General features: G+C 35.3%; 1 protein-coding gene across 5 annotated transcripts in view; it reads left to right on the plus strand.

The window, feature by feature from the left end:
- The window catches only part of LOC125649793 (spectrin alpha chain, non-erythrocytic 1-like), a 157,580-nt gene that overhangs the window by 70,989 nt on the left and 70,359 nt on the right, over positions 1–16,232 (plus strand). For 4 of the 5 annotated variants that reach the window (XM_056165159.1, XM_056165160.1, XM_048877571.2 and 1 more), the window contains 16 exons: positions 565–582; positions 1,120–1,200; positions 1,363–1,478; positions 3,290–3,402; positions 4,760–4,947; positions 6,241–6,423; positions 6,587–6,629; positions 7,006–7,137; positions 7,295–7,377; positions 8,758–8,896; positions 10,498–10,703; positions 11,173–11,350; positions 12,421–12,621; positions 12,784–12,879; positions 14,069–14,182; positions 14,540–14,749. In XM_056165159.1, the coding sequence (XP_056021134.1) occupies positions 565–582; positions 1,120–1,200; positions 1,363–1,478; positions 3,290–3,402; positions 4,760–4,947; positions 6,241–6,423; positions 6,587–6,629; positions 7,006–7,137; positions 7,295–7,377; positions 8,758–8,896; positions 10,498–10,703; positions 11,173–11,350; positions 12,421–12,621; positions 12,784–12,879; positions 14,069–14,182; positions 14,540–14,749 (2,101 nt within the window). The remainder of the gene's footprint in view (positions 1–564; positions 583–1,119; positions 1,201–1,362; positions 1,479–3,289; positions 3,403–4,759; positions 4,948–6,240; positions 6,424–6,586; positions 6,630–7,005; positions 7,138–7,294; positions 7,378–8,757; positions 8,897–10,497; positions 10,704–11,172; positions 11,351–12,420; positions 12,622–12,783; positions 12,880–14,068; positions 14,183–14,539; positions 14,750–16,232) is intronic. The other variant, XM_048877570.2, reaches the window with a different exon arrangement.

The raw sequence follows: 16,232 nt of genomic DNA on the forward strand, positions 1-16,232 counted from the left end.
ATCTTCCTTTTGATTCTTAAAATTAAAAATGATATAGAACTGATCTGTGTGTTTGACAGTAAATTTGAAAGAAAACTGGCTTATTCTATTATAACACTGCATCAAAACACTTGTAAAATGCCTGATGAAAGATATGTACTGTTCCCCACATTTAACCTACTAATTGGTCAGTAAAACTACGGTTGTGCTCTTGGTATACAAAGTGACTTTGTTGTTGGTATAGTACGTCTTTGTATAAGTATAGTCCTACTGTTAGATGGTGAATTTTATGGATAGCCTACAGCCATGAAGATAGGAGATGAAAATAGCACTGCATGTTAATTTATGTATTTCAATACTTAAGGTGCTTAATACTTACTTGCATTTTTAAGAAAGAAATTCAAATTGCACAAAAATTGTACAGTGTAATTTATGAATGGAAATGTGATTAGTCAGTCGTTTATGAATATTATGAAAGCTAAAATGTCTTTATGCAAATTAGGTGAATTTGCATAAAAAGTTTTAAGCATTGGTAGGTAATGGCATGTGACGTCAGAAGTTTCACTTGCATACTTTATTCCACAGGAAATCGGGTGTTAGCAGGTAGTGTGAAGCATTTAGATTTCACCTTTGACCTTTTTGTTTGCTTTAGCAGCTACTGAAGATGTTTGTTTGCCTTGCTGTTTGAATTTCATCTCGTATGCACTCAGAAATTGTCCAAATCAAACATATCAAAAGCAATATCACACAAACATATCTCCTTTTAATAATGTCTACATGTTAATGGTTTGTGAATTATTATACAATGATAATTAATACTTGTAGACAAAATTATATCGATTGAAGTAAATTATATGGGTTTTGTATTCAAGATGTTCAGACTCCACCCCCGGAGTGATCAGTTGTTCGGACTTCACCCCCGGAGTGATCAGTTGTTGTACTTCGACTCATACATTCACAGCCCACTAGTGCACATTTGTCATTGTCCTGCACAGTCACGTCTTGTCTGCAAAGAACGCCAATGCATTTTGAAAATGATGAAATACTGATTATGTTTCCTGAATAATGTATTTTATATATGTGTAATGTGATATTGCCATCTTTTAGTATCATTGTGTAAAAATTGGTTTTATATTCTAGATATCCTGGAGTCAATATTCAGAATTTCACAGGCAGCTGGAGAAATGGCCTGGGATTTAATGCTCTTATTCATGCCCATAGGTAACAAAGACTGACAGAGTTATCTTTCTTAGAATACTTTTTTATGGAATCTGGTCCAAGGTGAAACAGTTTTGAAATATGTTGAATGTCAACTTTAAAAATTTCGGAAATGTTCAGGAACTTGTATCATATTTTATTTTTATTTTTCCACTTTATGAACAGACCAGACCTGATAGACTATGACCGACTTCATCCTGAAGATCACATTGGCAACCTGAATAATGCCTTTGAAATGGCATCTAATGAATTGGGAATCCCCAAGATCCTGGATGCTGAAGGTACATACTAAGATTTTGCAACAAATTTATGTATGTCAGATTTTTAATGAAATATACTATTGCTTTCATGTAAAATCTACATAAAATAGGCAGACTCAGAACCCTGTTGAACCTGGATATTGTGCATTCTGTGATATTCTGCACATTGCCAAATATTGTAGTCCCAAGATTTCTTTATGATTTATATTCAATCAAAATGGTGTGTAATTTTGAGAACTGTCCACTCGTAATTATTAATCATGACCTCCTTCGTTCCAGCCATACAAGTGCTTGTGCTTATGTAAAATATGCATTAGGCTCTACTGTACCATACACATGTTAACTCATTTTTAAAAGGTAATCAAAATATTAGTCAAATACACTCCCATATAAAGCTCATAAGCAATTTTCATTAGAATTATTCATAAATATCAGATCAAGATTTCATCTTCATGATCCATGTTTTATTTGATAGCAATGATGTATGTCTAGTTTACGTGCCCCTTGTTGTGTTATGGGATGATGCAGGGATTGGTAAATTTTTTCATTTTATTGTGGATCAGATAAAAAAACGGTACTTTTAAGGCTAGGAAAAGCAAACTTGGTAAACATGTTCTCTATTGTTAGAGGAGAAGCTATTGTTTTTCAAGGACATAGGTCTAATGGCAAGGTTAACCTTGCATGTGTTATTTCATGGGTACAAAACAGATACAAACCGTAATATTAAGGCTAAGATAATCAAGAAACGTGTTCAACCAGATGGATAGTATAGAGAGACACTAAGCTCAATTTGTGAAAAAATCATGAAATTACAATTTTACCTCAACTTTCTGGAATTTTGTCAGGTACATTTAATTGTATGAACTTTGGGAAAATAATCCATTTTTATGCCCCCCCCCCCCCCCCCCCCCCGATCGAAGATTGGGGGGGGGGGGGGGGGGGCATATTGTTTTTGTCATTCTGTCTGAAACTTTAACCTTGCTAATAACTTTTGAACAGTAAGTGCTAGAGCTTTGATATTTCACATGAGTATTCCTTGTGACAAGACCTTTCCGTGGGTACTTAACCTTTTGACTTTGGCATTTGTCCTACTGTTAAAAAAATTGCCATTGGTCATAACTTCTAAATGGTAAATATTAGAGCTTTCATATTGCACATGAGCATTTCTTGTGACAAGATCTTTCTGCTGGTACCAAGACATTTGTCTTTGTGACCTTGGCCATCTTTGGAATTGGCCATTATCGGGGACATTTGTGTTTCACAAACACATCTTGTTAAAGTTGAAAATTCTCAATTTATCACCAAAATTAATAATAAAAAAAAGTAATAATGTTATACTTTATTAAAGTAAAATTATTCTTCTGTCTAGTATTGAACAAAGCCATCTTTGAACTAATATTTTATTTATCCTTTCCTCTATTTAAATTTAAAGTGTGTTGAATAGAACTTCATACAAATACATTAGCAGTTTCATTACATGAATATTACAGATTGGGTAAATATCTTTACACAAGTTGTGTTTATTAATTGCAATGTAATTGAATGGTTGATAAGTGCATTAGATAAAAGCTATTTAAAAATCTTTCATTTAGTATGCATAACATTTGTAAATGAAAGGGTTTTTATTTCATCAAGAGGAGTTCATATGCAATCTTGTGTTCTAGCAGATGTACATGCCAATGCCACATTATCAAGGGAAATAACTCCCACACTTATGGTTTTTTTTCGTGTAATACATTGTTAAAATTAAGTTTTTCGCATTGTGTCTAATCCATTAAGATTTTATGGAACAACTGACACCCTGTTAAGATATGTTACACTGTATCTTACAGATGTGGATGTCAATCGGCCAGACGAGAAATCCATCATTACTTACGTTGCCTCCTACTACCATTACTTTGCTAAAATGAAGAGCGAGATGACCGGAGGGAAGAGAATAGCAAAGGTATGACATCAGACCAGGCCTGGAGGTTATAAAACTTTTTTAACACATTCTCATACTCAGACTCAAACTATGTTCTCTAAATCGTACACATACTCAAAAGCGAAGGTTATAAAACTTTTATAAAATCATTCTCACACTCAAATGGAGTACATGCTCAAGATTTTTCGAGTATGTTTCAAAGCTTGCTCAGAATTATACCCAAAACAAAAATGGCTAAGTTTGAGTATGAGTACGATAAAAGTTTTATAACCTCCAGGCCAGGATGATTATTGATCAGATGAAAATTTACGAGTTCATCGCAATTCACCTTTGAATTAGAACGCTTTGGCCAATATAGTATTGCGTTGTGTGACGACACAATTGAATCTGTTTGTAATACAATTGTGAAATGCAACAGAAACTCTCATTGGTCCATATGTATATGTCCACCCAAATTCCCTTATACGGGAATAGTCGGCATTAGAAAACATGACGACCAGATGGAAACAAACTTCAAAGGAAGAAAGAGAAAAAGTTGTATTCTTGTGTTGTTGTCTCAAATTTAATATCAAAAAATTCCTATTACATATTTTCCTACTATACTTGTGTCCAAACATACCTCAAATATTTATTAAAGTCCCATACAACCCCAAAACTCACAGCTTTTGATGATTTCGTTTCAACCGTGCGCAGCTTTTTGTGCCCCGTAAATCGAAGGTTTTTATAAGAGCTGGATCTGAAGCTCTGTTCCGTCACAATATTTTTTCAGAGAGCTACAGTTCTCCAGGTAGTAATTTTCTAGTCCGTCCATCTTATCTGATCACCGGTCACCTGAATCAGCTCGAGAAAGTGGGCGGGCTGTAATCGGCCAATGAAAACTCTTGTTGTATTACATCAAACTTGCCATTCAAATTGTTTGATCATCTCATTCAATTGTGTCGTCACACAACGCAATACTATATCGGGTAAAGCGTTCCAATTCAAAGGTGAATTGTGATAAAGCTTTGTTGTTTTTTGACAATATACAGTTGAACTTTGGTATCTTGAACACTGATATCTCGAATACCCTGGATATGTCGAAGTGATTCAGAAGTCCCAACCACTTACTCTTTATGTATTTTACCCTCATTATTGCGAATCCTCTAATACCTCGAAGTTTTTTCTCGGTCCCATTGAGTTCGAGATAATGAGGTTTGACTGTATTTTAGTACATTCTTATGAGGAATGCAATTCATTCTTGTCACTTTACATTGTGTAAATGCACATAGGAGATATACCGGGGTGGGATTAATTGTTTTACTAGATTTCTCTTGTATGATGTACAATTTTATCTCTGGAATTCTCTTTCATGAGATTAATATCAAGTAAACTTGCTCAGATTTTAGGATTGATGAACGATGTGGAGAAAATGGTAGATGACTATGAGACACTAACCTCCAGTCTGTTGGAATGGATCTGCAAAACCATCCAGCAGCTGAATGACAGGAACTTTCCAAACTCACTGGATGGGGTCCAGAAAGAGCTGGGGAGATTCAAGATTTACATAACTCAGGAGAAACCCCCAAAGTAAGGAAATGTTCACCCTTTGTGTAACTACAGCACATAGCCCAGAATCTTTGTACACCTACAGCACATAGCCCAGAATCTTTGTACACCTACAGCACATAGCCCGGAATCTTTGTGCACCTACAGCACGTAGCCCGGAATCTTTGTACACCTACAGCACGTAGCCCGGAATCTTTGTACACCTACAGCACATAGCCCGGAATCTTTGTACATCTACAGCACGTAGCCCGGGATCTTTGTACACCTACAACACATATAGCCTGGAATCTTTGTACACCTACAACACATATAGCCCGGAATCTTTGTTTAACTACAGCACATAGCCCGGAATCTTTGTACACCTACAGCACATAGCCCAGAATCTTTGTGCACCTACAGCACGTAGCCCGGAATCTTTGTACACCTACAGCACATAGCCCGGAATCTTTGTACATCTACAGCACATAGCCCAGAATCTTTGTGCACCTACAGCACGTAGCCCGGAATCTTTGTACACCTACAGCACGTAGCCCAGAATCTTTGTACACCTACAGCACATAGCCGGGAATCTTTGTACATCTACAGCACGTAGCACGGGATCTTTGTACACCTACAACACATATAGCCCGGAATCTTTGTTTAACTACAGCACATAGCCCGGAATCTTTGTACACCTACAGAACATAGCCCGGAATCTTTGTACATCTACAGCACATAGCCCAGAATCTTTGTACACCTACCACACATATAGCCCGGAATCTTTGTACACCTACAGCATATAGCCCGAAATCTTTGTACAACCACAGCACATAGCCCAGAAATCTTTGATCAAGCACTTGGAAAATATATGCTTTCTGTTTCTTACAACTAACTGTAAACCAACTTTTATTTTCATGAGAGAAATACTCTGTTAGATGGATGGCCTTTGCTCTGTTGTTAAGTGTATTTATTACCATGTGTCATTAGATTTAGGCTTGTTGGTGTTCAGTTTTTCTCATCATCACAAATTGTATTAGTAGAATCTTCACTGCTGATTTGTGAATAGAAGTTGCCTTGAATAAGATGGTGTACAGAACTTAAAAGATAGATCAATTTATACAATACTCATTTATAGAGTTATTCAGTTAAAGTCTATGGTTAAATAGTAAATGTACACGAGAGGATTCTCTTCATAACACATTGAAAGAGTGACAAATTGGCATTATAACTGATTCTGTCAAGATATGTTTTACTGGCTGATATAATCATCTTAGAGAATTACAAAAATGATAAATCATCTGTATTTATTTTTAACTCGCAGTGGTTGTGTTACAGGTATCGAGAAAGAGGGAACATAGAGGCTCAGTTCTTTAACATACAAGCCAAGCTGAAGGCTAACGGCCAAAAACTGTATAGCCCTCCAGAAGGACAACTGATACACGATATAGAGAGTGCCTGGATTCGTCTCGAGAAGGCTGAGCATGAGCGAGAGGTGGCACTCCGAGATGAAATGATTAGGTACAATACTTGTTCAAAGGCATCTCTGGAGAAGATTGCTGATGATAATAACTGGCATTTGAAATTAGTTTTTGTGTAATATTTGGAAAATTTTTATATTTTCCTTGACTATTTATATCGTCCTTGACCTTAATTTATATTGTCCTTGACCTCTATTTTTCAGACAAGAGCGTCTTGAGCAATTGAATGAGAGATTCCAGAGAAAGGTTGTTATAAAATTTCATTTTTGTTTGTACATATTTTATAGCTTACCAGATTCAATTTCTCAAGGGAGGTTTTGAATATTAATTTATCCGTCTGTCTGCTTTTGTGTGGGATGTTTAGTTGTTTAAATTTGAGGAGGGGATTTGTATAAACAGTGGTGAAAGCAGGGTGGCTTTATTAAGATTTCTTGGTAGAACTTCAACCTCAAGGTCAAAAGTAACAAAACTTGGGGCTATACCTTTATTGTTGATAATTGTAAATATGAGTGTAAATTTATGCTTCATGTACATACATCCGCAAGATTATGTTAGAAAACAGTTTGAATTATTTTCTTGAGGTAAGTTTTGGGAACAGTTAAACAGTTGATAATATTTTCAGGCGGAGATTCGTGAATCCTGGTTAAATGACATGAGTATGATCTTGGATGAAAACATTGTTGCCAACAACTCGTCACAAGCAGAAGCAGCCATTAAAAAACATGAAGCTATTAGTGCTGAAATCCTGGCCAGGGTATACAAAATTTTGTAACTTGTTTTGCATATTTACATGTCATGGTATAATATTGTGGCATTATTAAGTGAGAAACAGATTAAGCACTTTGACCCTGGTGTCTTTCTATGTTCAATGATTGGATGTAATGATTTTACTTTGAAATTCAATATTTCAGGAGGACAGATTTCAGTCCTTAAACAGTTTGGCCAAAGAACTAGTGGAAGGGAACTTTCACGCCAAAGATCATGTTCAAGTCATGTAAGAATCAATGCATTTCTGAATCAGAATTTTTTATGTCCCCTGAGATCAAAGATGGGGAGACATTGTTTTTGGCTTGTCTGTTTGATTATGCGTTCTTAACTTCATCCTTGGTAACCTTGATGTTAACAAAATATAGACTTCATATCAAGTAATTTGCAAATTGAAAGGTCAAGGTTGAATATCATATCCAGGTACATTAATTATCACAGTATCAAACAGTAGTATTTGACAACATTATGTCTTGTTCCTAATGAGTTGCGGTGTCATGGTTTAAGGAGGCCTGATACACTAACAAAAATAATACAACCAAACTATAGATAGGGTATCCATGCTGGTTTTTGAGATTTGAAAATTAAACTTTTGCATAGTAGATTTTGAAAATAGTGTAAAAATCTCTACTAAGATTTACTTTTTGGATTGTACCCACTAGACATTTAAAAAACTAACTCTGTAGAAGGTAAATCAGGGGCAGATTACTCAAATTGCTAAATGCTGTTCTGTATTAGTGTATACAGTGTATTGGGAGTCCTTAAGATGGAACAATTAACTTATGTTATTACCCTTCTGAATAATACAATCAATTTCATTGGTCAAGGCTCCCTCTTGGGCAGGTTGACAACTCTGTTGTCTCCCTTTAGAAGATAAATTCTAATGGCACAAGTGAAAAAGCTCTGTTAAAAATAATTAACAGTCACAAATAACAATTGAGAAGAAAAATATTTCCATTTTAATGCAATTTTGCATTTCACTTGATGTTTGTGTTTTTGTTTTGAAATACGTTACGAAATGTTTATGTTTGATGTTGTGTTTTTGCGTCATTCTACTGTGACATCACAATTGAAAGCTTTCTCTCGTTTAACTCTCTCAAACCTCAATGTTTTGCTTTCATTAACATACTTATCTAATAAATGTTCGGCATTAATTGTAAAACTAAATGGTGCATGTAGTTGAGGGTAACTGATTTCATCCCTCAAAAACTATTGAAAATTTATCAGTATTTTCTTCAGAGAAAGTTGTTACGGATTTGTTGATGTTTTGAATAAAAAAAAAAATATATGGTACAAGTCAATAAATGTGTGATAGTTTTTTTTTAACATTCAGATTCTTCAGGGTAATAAAACTATTATGGACTGTTTAGCAGGGAGACATCACAAATTATCAGGTTTGAGTAGGGTTATCACCCTCGCACCCTCGGGTGATAACCCAACTAAGACTTGATAATTTGTGATGTCTCCCTGCTAAACAGTGAATAAATATATTGTCAATCATCATAAAATATTGCTTTCAATATTGTTTGTAAAAAGGTTTTATACTTTTAAAAGAAGTAATGCTTCTACATCTGTTATAAACAATGAAAATCATTTTCAAACTTTGTAGGGATCAAACAATAATGAGAAAATGGCGTGAATTGTTGGACAAACTGGAGGGAAGGAAGAATCTTTTGTCAGGCTTTAAGAACACCATGAACATGTTCAGAGAAATCGAGAACATTCAGGAGGAGCTGACAGAGATTGAGGTTGATGAGTTATATGTATTTCTGCAAATTTGAATAACTTTCACAATGATAATTTCAACACACAGTTCAGGTCAGTTTTTTAATTTATTGGTTTACGGATTTTTGTTTTAAAAATTAAGGTTGGTTGGGAGAAAAAAAAATAAAAATAAAATAAACATTTTTGATATCTATCGTTTTATTTTCAATAGATCATTAACATCATTTCGTGAGTACAAATAAACAAACCATGTATTAAATCACTGCTAAATATTACATGTAGATAAAAAATTCTTCAGAGTGACTGGTATGCTATAAATTTTGAAAAAAAATGTAATTTCAAATTCAGTGTATAGTTATTATCTATGTTACACTTTAGTAAAGCATAAGCTGAGAAAATGTGTAAGGTCATATCTCTTTGATGTTGTAAAGTATCCAGTATTTATATTACGTTGTTCAGTAATTTTGCTGTATATGCTCAACAAAGAATTTACATTTACAAATTGTAAATATAATGAAAAAAATTTAAGATAGAAGCATTATTACAATTTTATGTACTAATTTCATTTTTAATTTCAGAATGTTCATACCCCATGATATAATTTTAACCCCATTTCCCCCACATAGATATGCCCTTAGAATATTCTCTACCACCTTTTTTGAAAAAAGTGTTTTCAGTTTTTCATTTTTGTTTGGTACTCAAATTCTTTCCACCACTACACAGGGTATACTAATTTTCGAGAAATATGCATACATTTCTGAGTTTCATCTGGGAATTGGTCATATTTTTTACGGGCGTTCATTATAGCATCTAACAATTTCTCACACAGTTCTATTCCCTGTTCGGTTTTTCGACGGCAGAAATGCACGTTTATGTATTCGAATACGTTTATTATGGCTTGTACTGCTGTGGTATAAAGTCAATATTTTGAATAATATAACTGTCTCGGGATAGGCCCTCACCACACTCAAACCGGGTCCGTACAACATTATCACTTTAACGATTCTAGAACATCTTTATCTAGTAAAGTCGCTAACAACTGTACCTTTCCCCTCATTCTTAAACCCCAAATAGCACTGCAAAAATACCACTAATTGTATGAGAAATACTTATTTCTATCAATTCCCTTTTTGGGGTGACGAAATGTCATCGGGCATATATTTTGTCGACAAGAACGATATACAGGTATCGTTACTGTCATCGTGGCCATATCTGTTTACATGGTTTTTAAAAATACGGAATAAAGATATTTCACAAAACGAATAGTGATTACCAAATACAAATCAATACGTTTGCGTTTCACGATTTTCTATTCGTAAAATTTAAAATGCATTTTATTTTTATTTTCGGTTTGACATGTTGGGTAGAATCAGCGGAATTAAAAAAAAGTAGAAATTTGCATTTTATTTTTTTCCCGATTTCCCAGAAATTAGGGTCAGCGGATCCGTAAACCAAGAAATAAAAAAACTGGCCTCACAGTTAAAATTATCTTTCAACTAAAGCCTTAGAGTGATTCTTTAAATCCTGAGTACTTGCAAAAACTATCTATAGGCCTGTACTATATCCAGTGGAGTTAAGTCCCTTTGGTTAAACCTTAACTATATCATTATTGGTTGAATTACAGACAAAAGTGACTGTAAAAGACACAGGAAAACACCTCCAGGCCACAGAGGACTACCTACAGCAGCACAGCTTACTGGAGACACAGCTGAAGTCCCTGTCTAAGAGAGTCCGAAACCTCAACAGGAGGTCCAAACAGATAGAACCCAGTCACCAGGAGGGAGGTGTACTGGAAAAGAGGCTGGAGGACCTCAATAGGGACCTCGACAGGTAACTCATAGGAGAGTATAAGTTATATGATTGAGAGGTGAATAATGTTTTGGTCTATGACAAATTGCTGTTCGGAACTAGAATATCTTGAGATACATGTAAGATCACACCTGAAAGTTTGTCAGTTAAAAATAGTTTAAAATAACTTGCTTAAGGAGTTTTCCATTTTCTTTTTAATTATTGTATCAGCCTGTATAAAGCAATGCACTAGTTGGATGTGTATTTAATGATTTAAGTTTTGATGTTACAAAATTAATTTTTGAAAATTTTATCCACCTCCATTCAAGGATATTTGATTTCAATGAAGTGCAACATATGAAGAAATCATCACATCTTTTTTGTCACTTTTGGCTCAGTGGTCATATCATAAACATAAGTGACCTCGGAGTTATTAACCCTTTTAACCAAATTGAATCCTCAATGTTTTGGTAAATGAAAGACAATAATTACAAATGTTTTTGTCTCTCAGGGTAAATGGTAAGAGTGAAGAGAGAAAGAAGGCGCTAGAGGTGGTGAAGAAGTATTACCAGTTCCTACAGGATGCTGAGGAGGAAGAGAGGTGGGCCCAGGAGAGGATCGATAACTGTCGCTCCACTAACACTGGAAAGGACCTCAATGCTGCACTGATGCTGCTCAAAAAGCATGAGGTAAGGAAAACATAGGTCTCAAAACACACTGGAAAGGACCTCAATGCTGCACTGATGCTGCTCAAAAGAATGAAAATATGAGACATATAATATGAGATTTGTTTTTTAAAGATAGTACTGGTGTCACAGGGTTCTCAATAAATTTAAAAGTAGCAGGTGAAATTACAAAAAGTAGGCGGAGAAATATGTAAGGGGGGGGGGGGATTTTATAAATTAGAAGGCAGTAGGAGGCATTTCTCTGAATTTATGCACTTAAATCTAGCATTAAAATCATTGTAAAATGTTCGCAAAATGTGTTAATTTACATGCAAGTGACTGGTAACACTTTATTTTTTCTATAATCATAAGGAGATTTTATAGGAAGCCATGACATGTTTTGTCGGCAATGTGTTCATGCTCTTAGACTCTTGGATGCGTATTTCTGTTGGTGTGTTATGTAGTAGTGCAATCATTTCCAAATCCTTAATTTCATTTACATTTTTGTAATGAACCAACATTGTCAAGAAAAAATCTTATATAATAAATTTATTGATTATATTTAATTCACATAGATTCTTCCTAAACGGTTCAACGCAATATGTAGAAAGGTTAAATCTTAAATTTGAACAAGATTCAACTCCCAATGAATTGCAAAATGACCCAACAGACCTGTGATTTTCTCCATGCTTCTCTCTACTTTCGTTTTGCATTAAAGAAAATCAGGATCGGAATTATGGAAAAGAAAACCGGAAATAATCTTTACAAAGTGAAATTGCATCCGAACTGCGACTTCCTGTTGTGCTTCGTTCATTGTGTTGGTACCAATATGCTCCACGTGGAGCCTCTTGGTAAAATAAAAATGTTTCAAGACTTTAAAAGTGTTTCATTGAATTTAATCATGATATAGCACGGCCTTGTTTTGTCTTTACTATAGAAAGTAGACGCAATTTTACTCGGAAGTAGGGGGCGAGAAATCGTCGGGTGTCGGCTCTTAATGAGAACCCAGGTGTCAATTTTACAATTATACTGCCATAAAAACACCGAACATGCACAGAAATTCTCTACATTCTTTCACACGTTTTTCTTTGTAGGCTTTGGAAGCAGAGATGCATGGTCGTTGGCCTCGTTGTGAGGCAATCTGTGCCACAGGCCAAGATCTGGTCAACAGTGGTCACGGAGCTTGGGCTGAGATCGGGACTAAAATTAATAACCTGATGGACAAATGGAAATTGCTGCGAGACCGAGCAGCTCTTAGAAGAACAAAGATCGAAGACGGAATAGAAGCACACCAGGTTAGACATCCTTCTGTTTGAAATTCTGTTTTGAAAGCGTCTTCTTTTTACTTGATATTCAAAGCATATTGGTGAATGTACTGTAGTATATAGATAAATGTAGTTTGAATTGAATGTGAATATATGTTGAACATGTTCTTATTTTAAAACTATGTACTTCAGTACTATGCAGATGCCAGTGAAGCGGAGCTCTGGATGAAGGAGAAAATGCCATTGGTTACAAGTAATGATTATGGAAGGGATGAAATGGGGTCAAAGGTCAGTGTTTATCAACTATAGTACGTGTACAGTATATACTCGCCTATAAGTCGGATTTTTGGGAGTTAAAATTTGGTCCAAAACTCTTATGTCCAACTTATAGGTGTGTCCCAAGAAGATTAGTATTTTTCTGGATGGCGTAATGTATAGCCTGGTATTTCTTAAACAACAGAAACATGGACGAAATAAACAAAATAGTAACTGTTTAATTTGTTGAGATAAAAAGTGTAATATCGATGCCATATCCCAAAACATTATTGGAACTCGGATAAATACCTAAAAATAGTGATATGAAATTGATTTGTTGGGGAAAAATATCAAAGATCGGCACATTTCTGAAAATATTATTTGAAATGCAGGTAAAAACATTGGAGCATTGATTTGAAATTATCAACCGATTTTTGAAAAAAGTTTGACTGCCTTATAAATGGGTCAATGGCAATTCTCTCCAAAATAACCTAAAACCTATACAAACGACTTGTAAGCGAACCGACCTATAGGCGAGTATATACGGTAAATAGTTCTATAAATTAAAAAAAGAAATTCAACTCTGCAGTCACTTGACTATTGGTTGTTTAGTGAAGATATTTTTCACTATAAATTTTTCTCTTGTGTTGGGTGGATTGCTATACCAACGTTTTATTTGATGGCTCATTGAAGCATCAGGTATGGCGTATGATTTCACCGTCAAAAGAGTTCTCAAGTTATTTTTCATGTTTTTTGGGGTTTTTGTTTTTTAAGGAGTAATAAAAGAAGTGTTTTAATGCAGGATATGAATATCAAATAGCACATGCTTAGAAGACTCAAATTGACATTGTAATTCTTTAAATTGAAAATATATTTGTGCAAATAAAAAATGTTATTTGCTGATATTTTTAAAATCTACAGCAAAAATCTTCTAAGAAGTATGTCAGCAAAAGAAAAAATATATATAGAGACAAATATAGTTGAAAAAGAAATTGAAATGAAATGGCAAAAATTCAAAAACATTATGATTTTTAAAGATTTGAACTTCGAATTTTAGTGTAGGAATCCTCTTAAAACTTGAATCATTTGCACCCAATTAAATAAAATTTTAAACCTTTTATGATGCTCTTCATGAAGGGAAAAAAGCTGTCTTAGTGTTTGTTTCTTTGTGTAATTGTAAGAAATTGGGAGTACATCTGCACTCTGTCATTTCCTTTTGAAGGCTCTTCTCTCTCGACACAATCGTTTGGAAGGAGAAATCCGCAGCTTCCGAACAGAGATCAAACGCCTGGATGAATTGGCACAGCTAATGACCAAGGCAGCCAATGAACATAATGTGAGTAGAATTGTGCAGGGGAAATTAAGTTTGAAAAACACTGTTTATTAGAGGTTAACCTTCAGAGTATTGGAGTGAAGGGGATGTGCTATTACATTAATGATTATTACCCAAGTACATTTTTTAATTATGTATCGGGATAATTACTCTGTACCACATTAACTTTGTTATTTATGGCTTTAGAGACAATGCTTTTAATTCGTCTTTCTTTGTTCAAATGAATTTCTGAAAAGAGTGAGGAACATGAAATTTCCTAAATCTCTTTTTGCATAGTATAATTAGTCTGGTGATTCCATTTGATAAATGATTTGAAATCTAACAGTAAAATTATCTACAGTAAAAGATCTTTATTGACAGATCTCCCCTGAGAAATTTATGCCACAAGAAAATGGAGAGGAGTCGGATGAGGAGCTGGTGGAGGAGGTGGTTGAAGTTCCTCATGAAATCGAGGCTGAGGAAGTCCGGGAACGCGAGGTTATGCAGGATGTCGTCGAAACCCGCAAAATTCCACAGGTCAAGGCCATGTATGCCTACAAAGGACAGGGGATGAAGATCGAGAAAGGGGAGGTAAGTCGTCTATCCTAGTTTACATTGTTCAAGTATTAGAATAGTTTATTTTATTTCATTTCACTTTTATATTTTACTATTATTGTGCTCTTTTGCTTTCCCGGGTGTGTTCACTGTATTTCAATTCTTATAGATCTTTTTTAATTTTTAAATGGACGTGTATATGAGATGGCAGTCTGTCTGTAGGTCTGTGGGAAATCAAGTTTTATGACTTGTTGTGCTTGAAAATGGTGCATCCATTTCAAGTTTCATTATTTACAGTGGTGGACCTTGTTGACTTTGATAATTGAACAATTATGTAGGACTTGGTGCATGTAGATTAGGTGAGCCTTGTGGTTCATGAACATTTTCTTAAAGTTCAATGAGTCGGTCAAAGCGAAACCAGCCATTAATTACTGTGTAGTTGCAGCTTTTCATTGACATATTGTTTTTGTATTTTCTGGCCTTCTGTCTGTCACAAAATATTGTAAATGCTTCTTCTATTTGGCTTATCGGATAGATTTAAAACTTTGTACAATGCTTCATTGCGATTTGCAGAACAGGAGGATCCAATTATTTTTCCTAAAAGTCAATAGTGGATCTTGGAGGGGTGGAGGGCATAAAGTAGTTTATGAAATCTTTTCCCCCTTAATGGCTTATCAGATTGTATTGAAATTTTGTACAATACTTCATTATCATATAATGATGTTCCCATTGTTCTGACTGAAGGATCCAATGTTTTCCTACAATTTACAGTGGATCAAAGAGGAGTGTTATATAGCTTTTTTTCATGAACATGTTCACTTTCCTACTGGTACATCAGCATAAGTCATAATGAACTTTGAATATTGTTGTGGTACAGTAATTTTTACAACCAGTAGGGGACTATGTATTGCCATGCAATACTCCCAGAATGCTTGTTAGTGACTCAGGTGAGCAGTGTGGTCTATGGGCCTCTTGTTTCTAGTGACTCAGGCGAGCAGTGTGGTCTATCGGCCTCTTGTTTCTAGTGACTCGGGCGAGCAGTGTGGTCTATGGGCCTCTTGTTTCTAGTGACTCAGGTGAGCAGTGTGGTCTATGGGCCTCTTGTTTCTAGTGACTCGGGCGAGCAGTGTGGTCTATGGGCCTTTTGTTTCTAGTGACTCGGGTGAGTAGTGTGGTCTATGGGCCTTTTGTTTCTAGTGACTCGGGTGAGTAGTGTGGTCTATTGGCCTTTTGTTTCTAGTGACTCAGGCGAGCAGTGTGGTCTATGGGCCTCTTCTTTCTAGTGACTCGGGCGAGCAGTGTGGTCTATGGGCCTTTTGTTTCTAGTGACTCGGGTGAGTAGTGTGGTCTATGGGCCTTTTGTTTCTAGTGACTCGGGTGAGTAGTGTGGTCTATGGGCCTTTTGTTTCTAGTGACTCAGGTGAGTAGTGTGGTCTATGGGCCTTTTGTTTCTAGTGACTCGGGTGAGTAGTGTGGTCTATGGGCATCTTGTTTCTGGAGAAGTACACAATACTTTTAA

This window comes from Ostrea edulis, chromosome 5 (genome assembly GCF_947568905.1).
Source record: "Ostrea edulis chromosome 5, xbOstEdul1.1, whole genome shotgun sequence".
Lineage (NCBI taxonomy): Eukaryota > Metazoa > Mollusca > Bivalvia > Ostreida > Ostreidae > Ostrea > Ostrea edulis.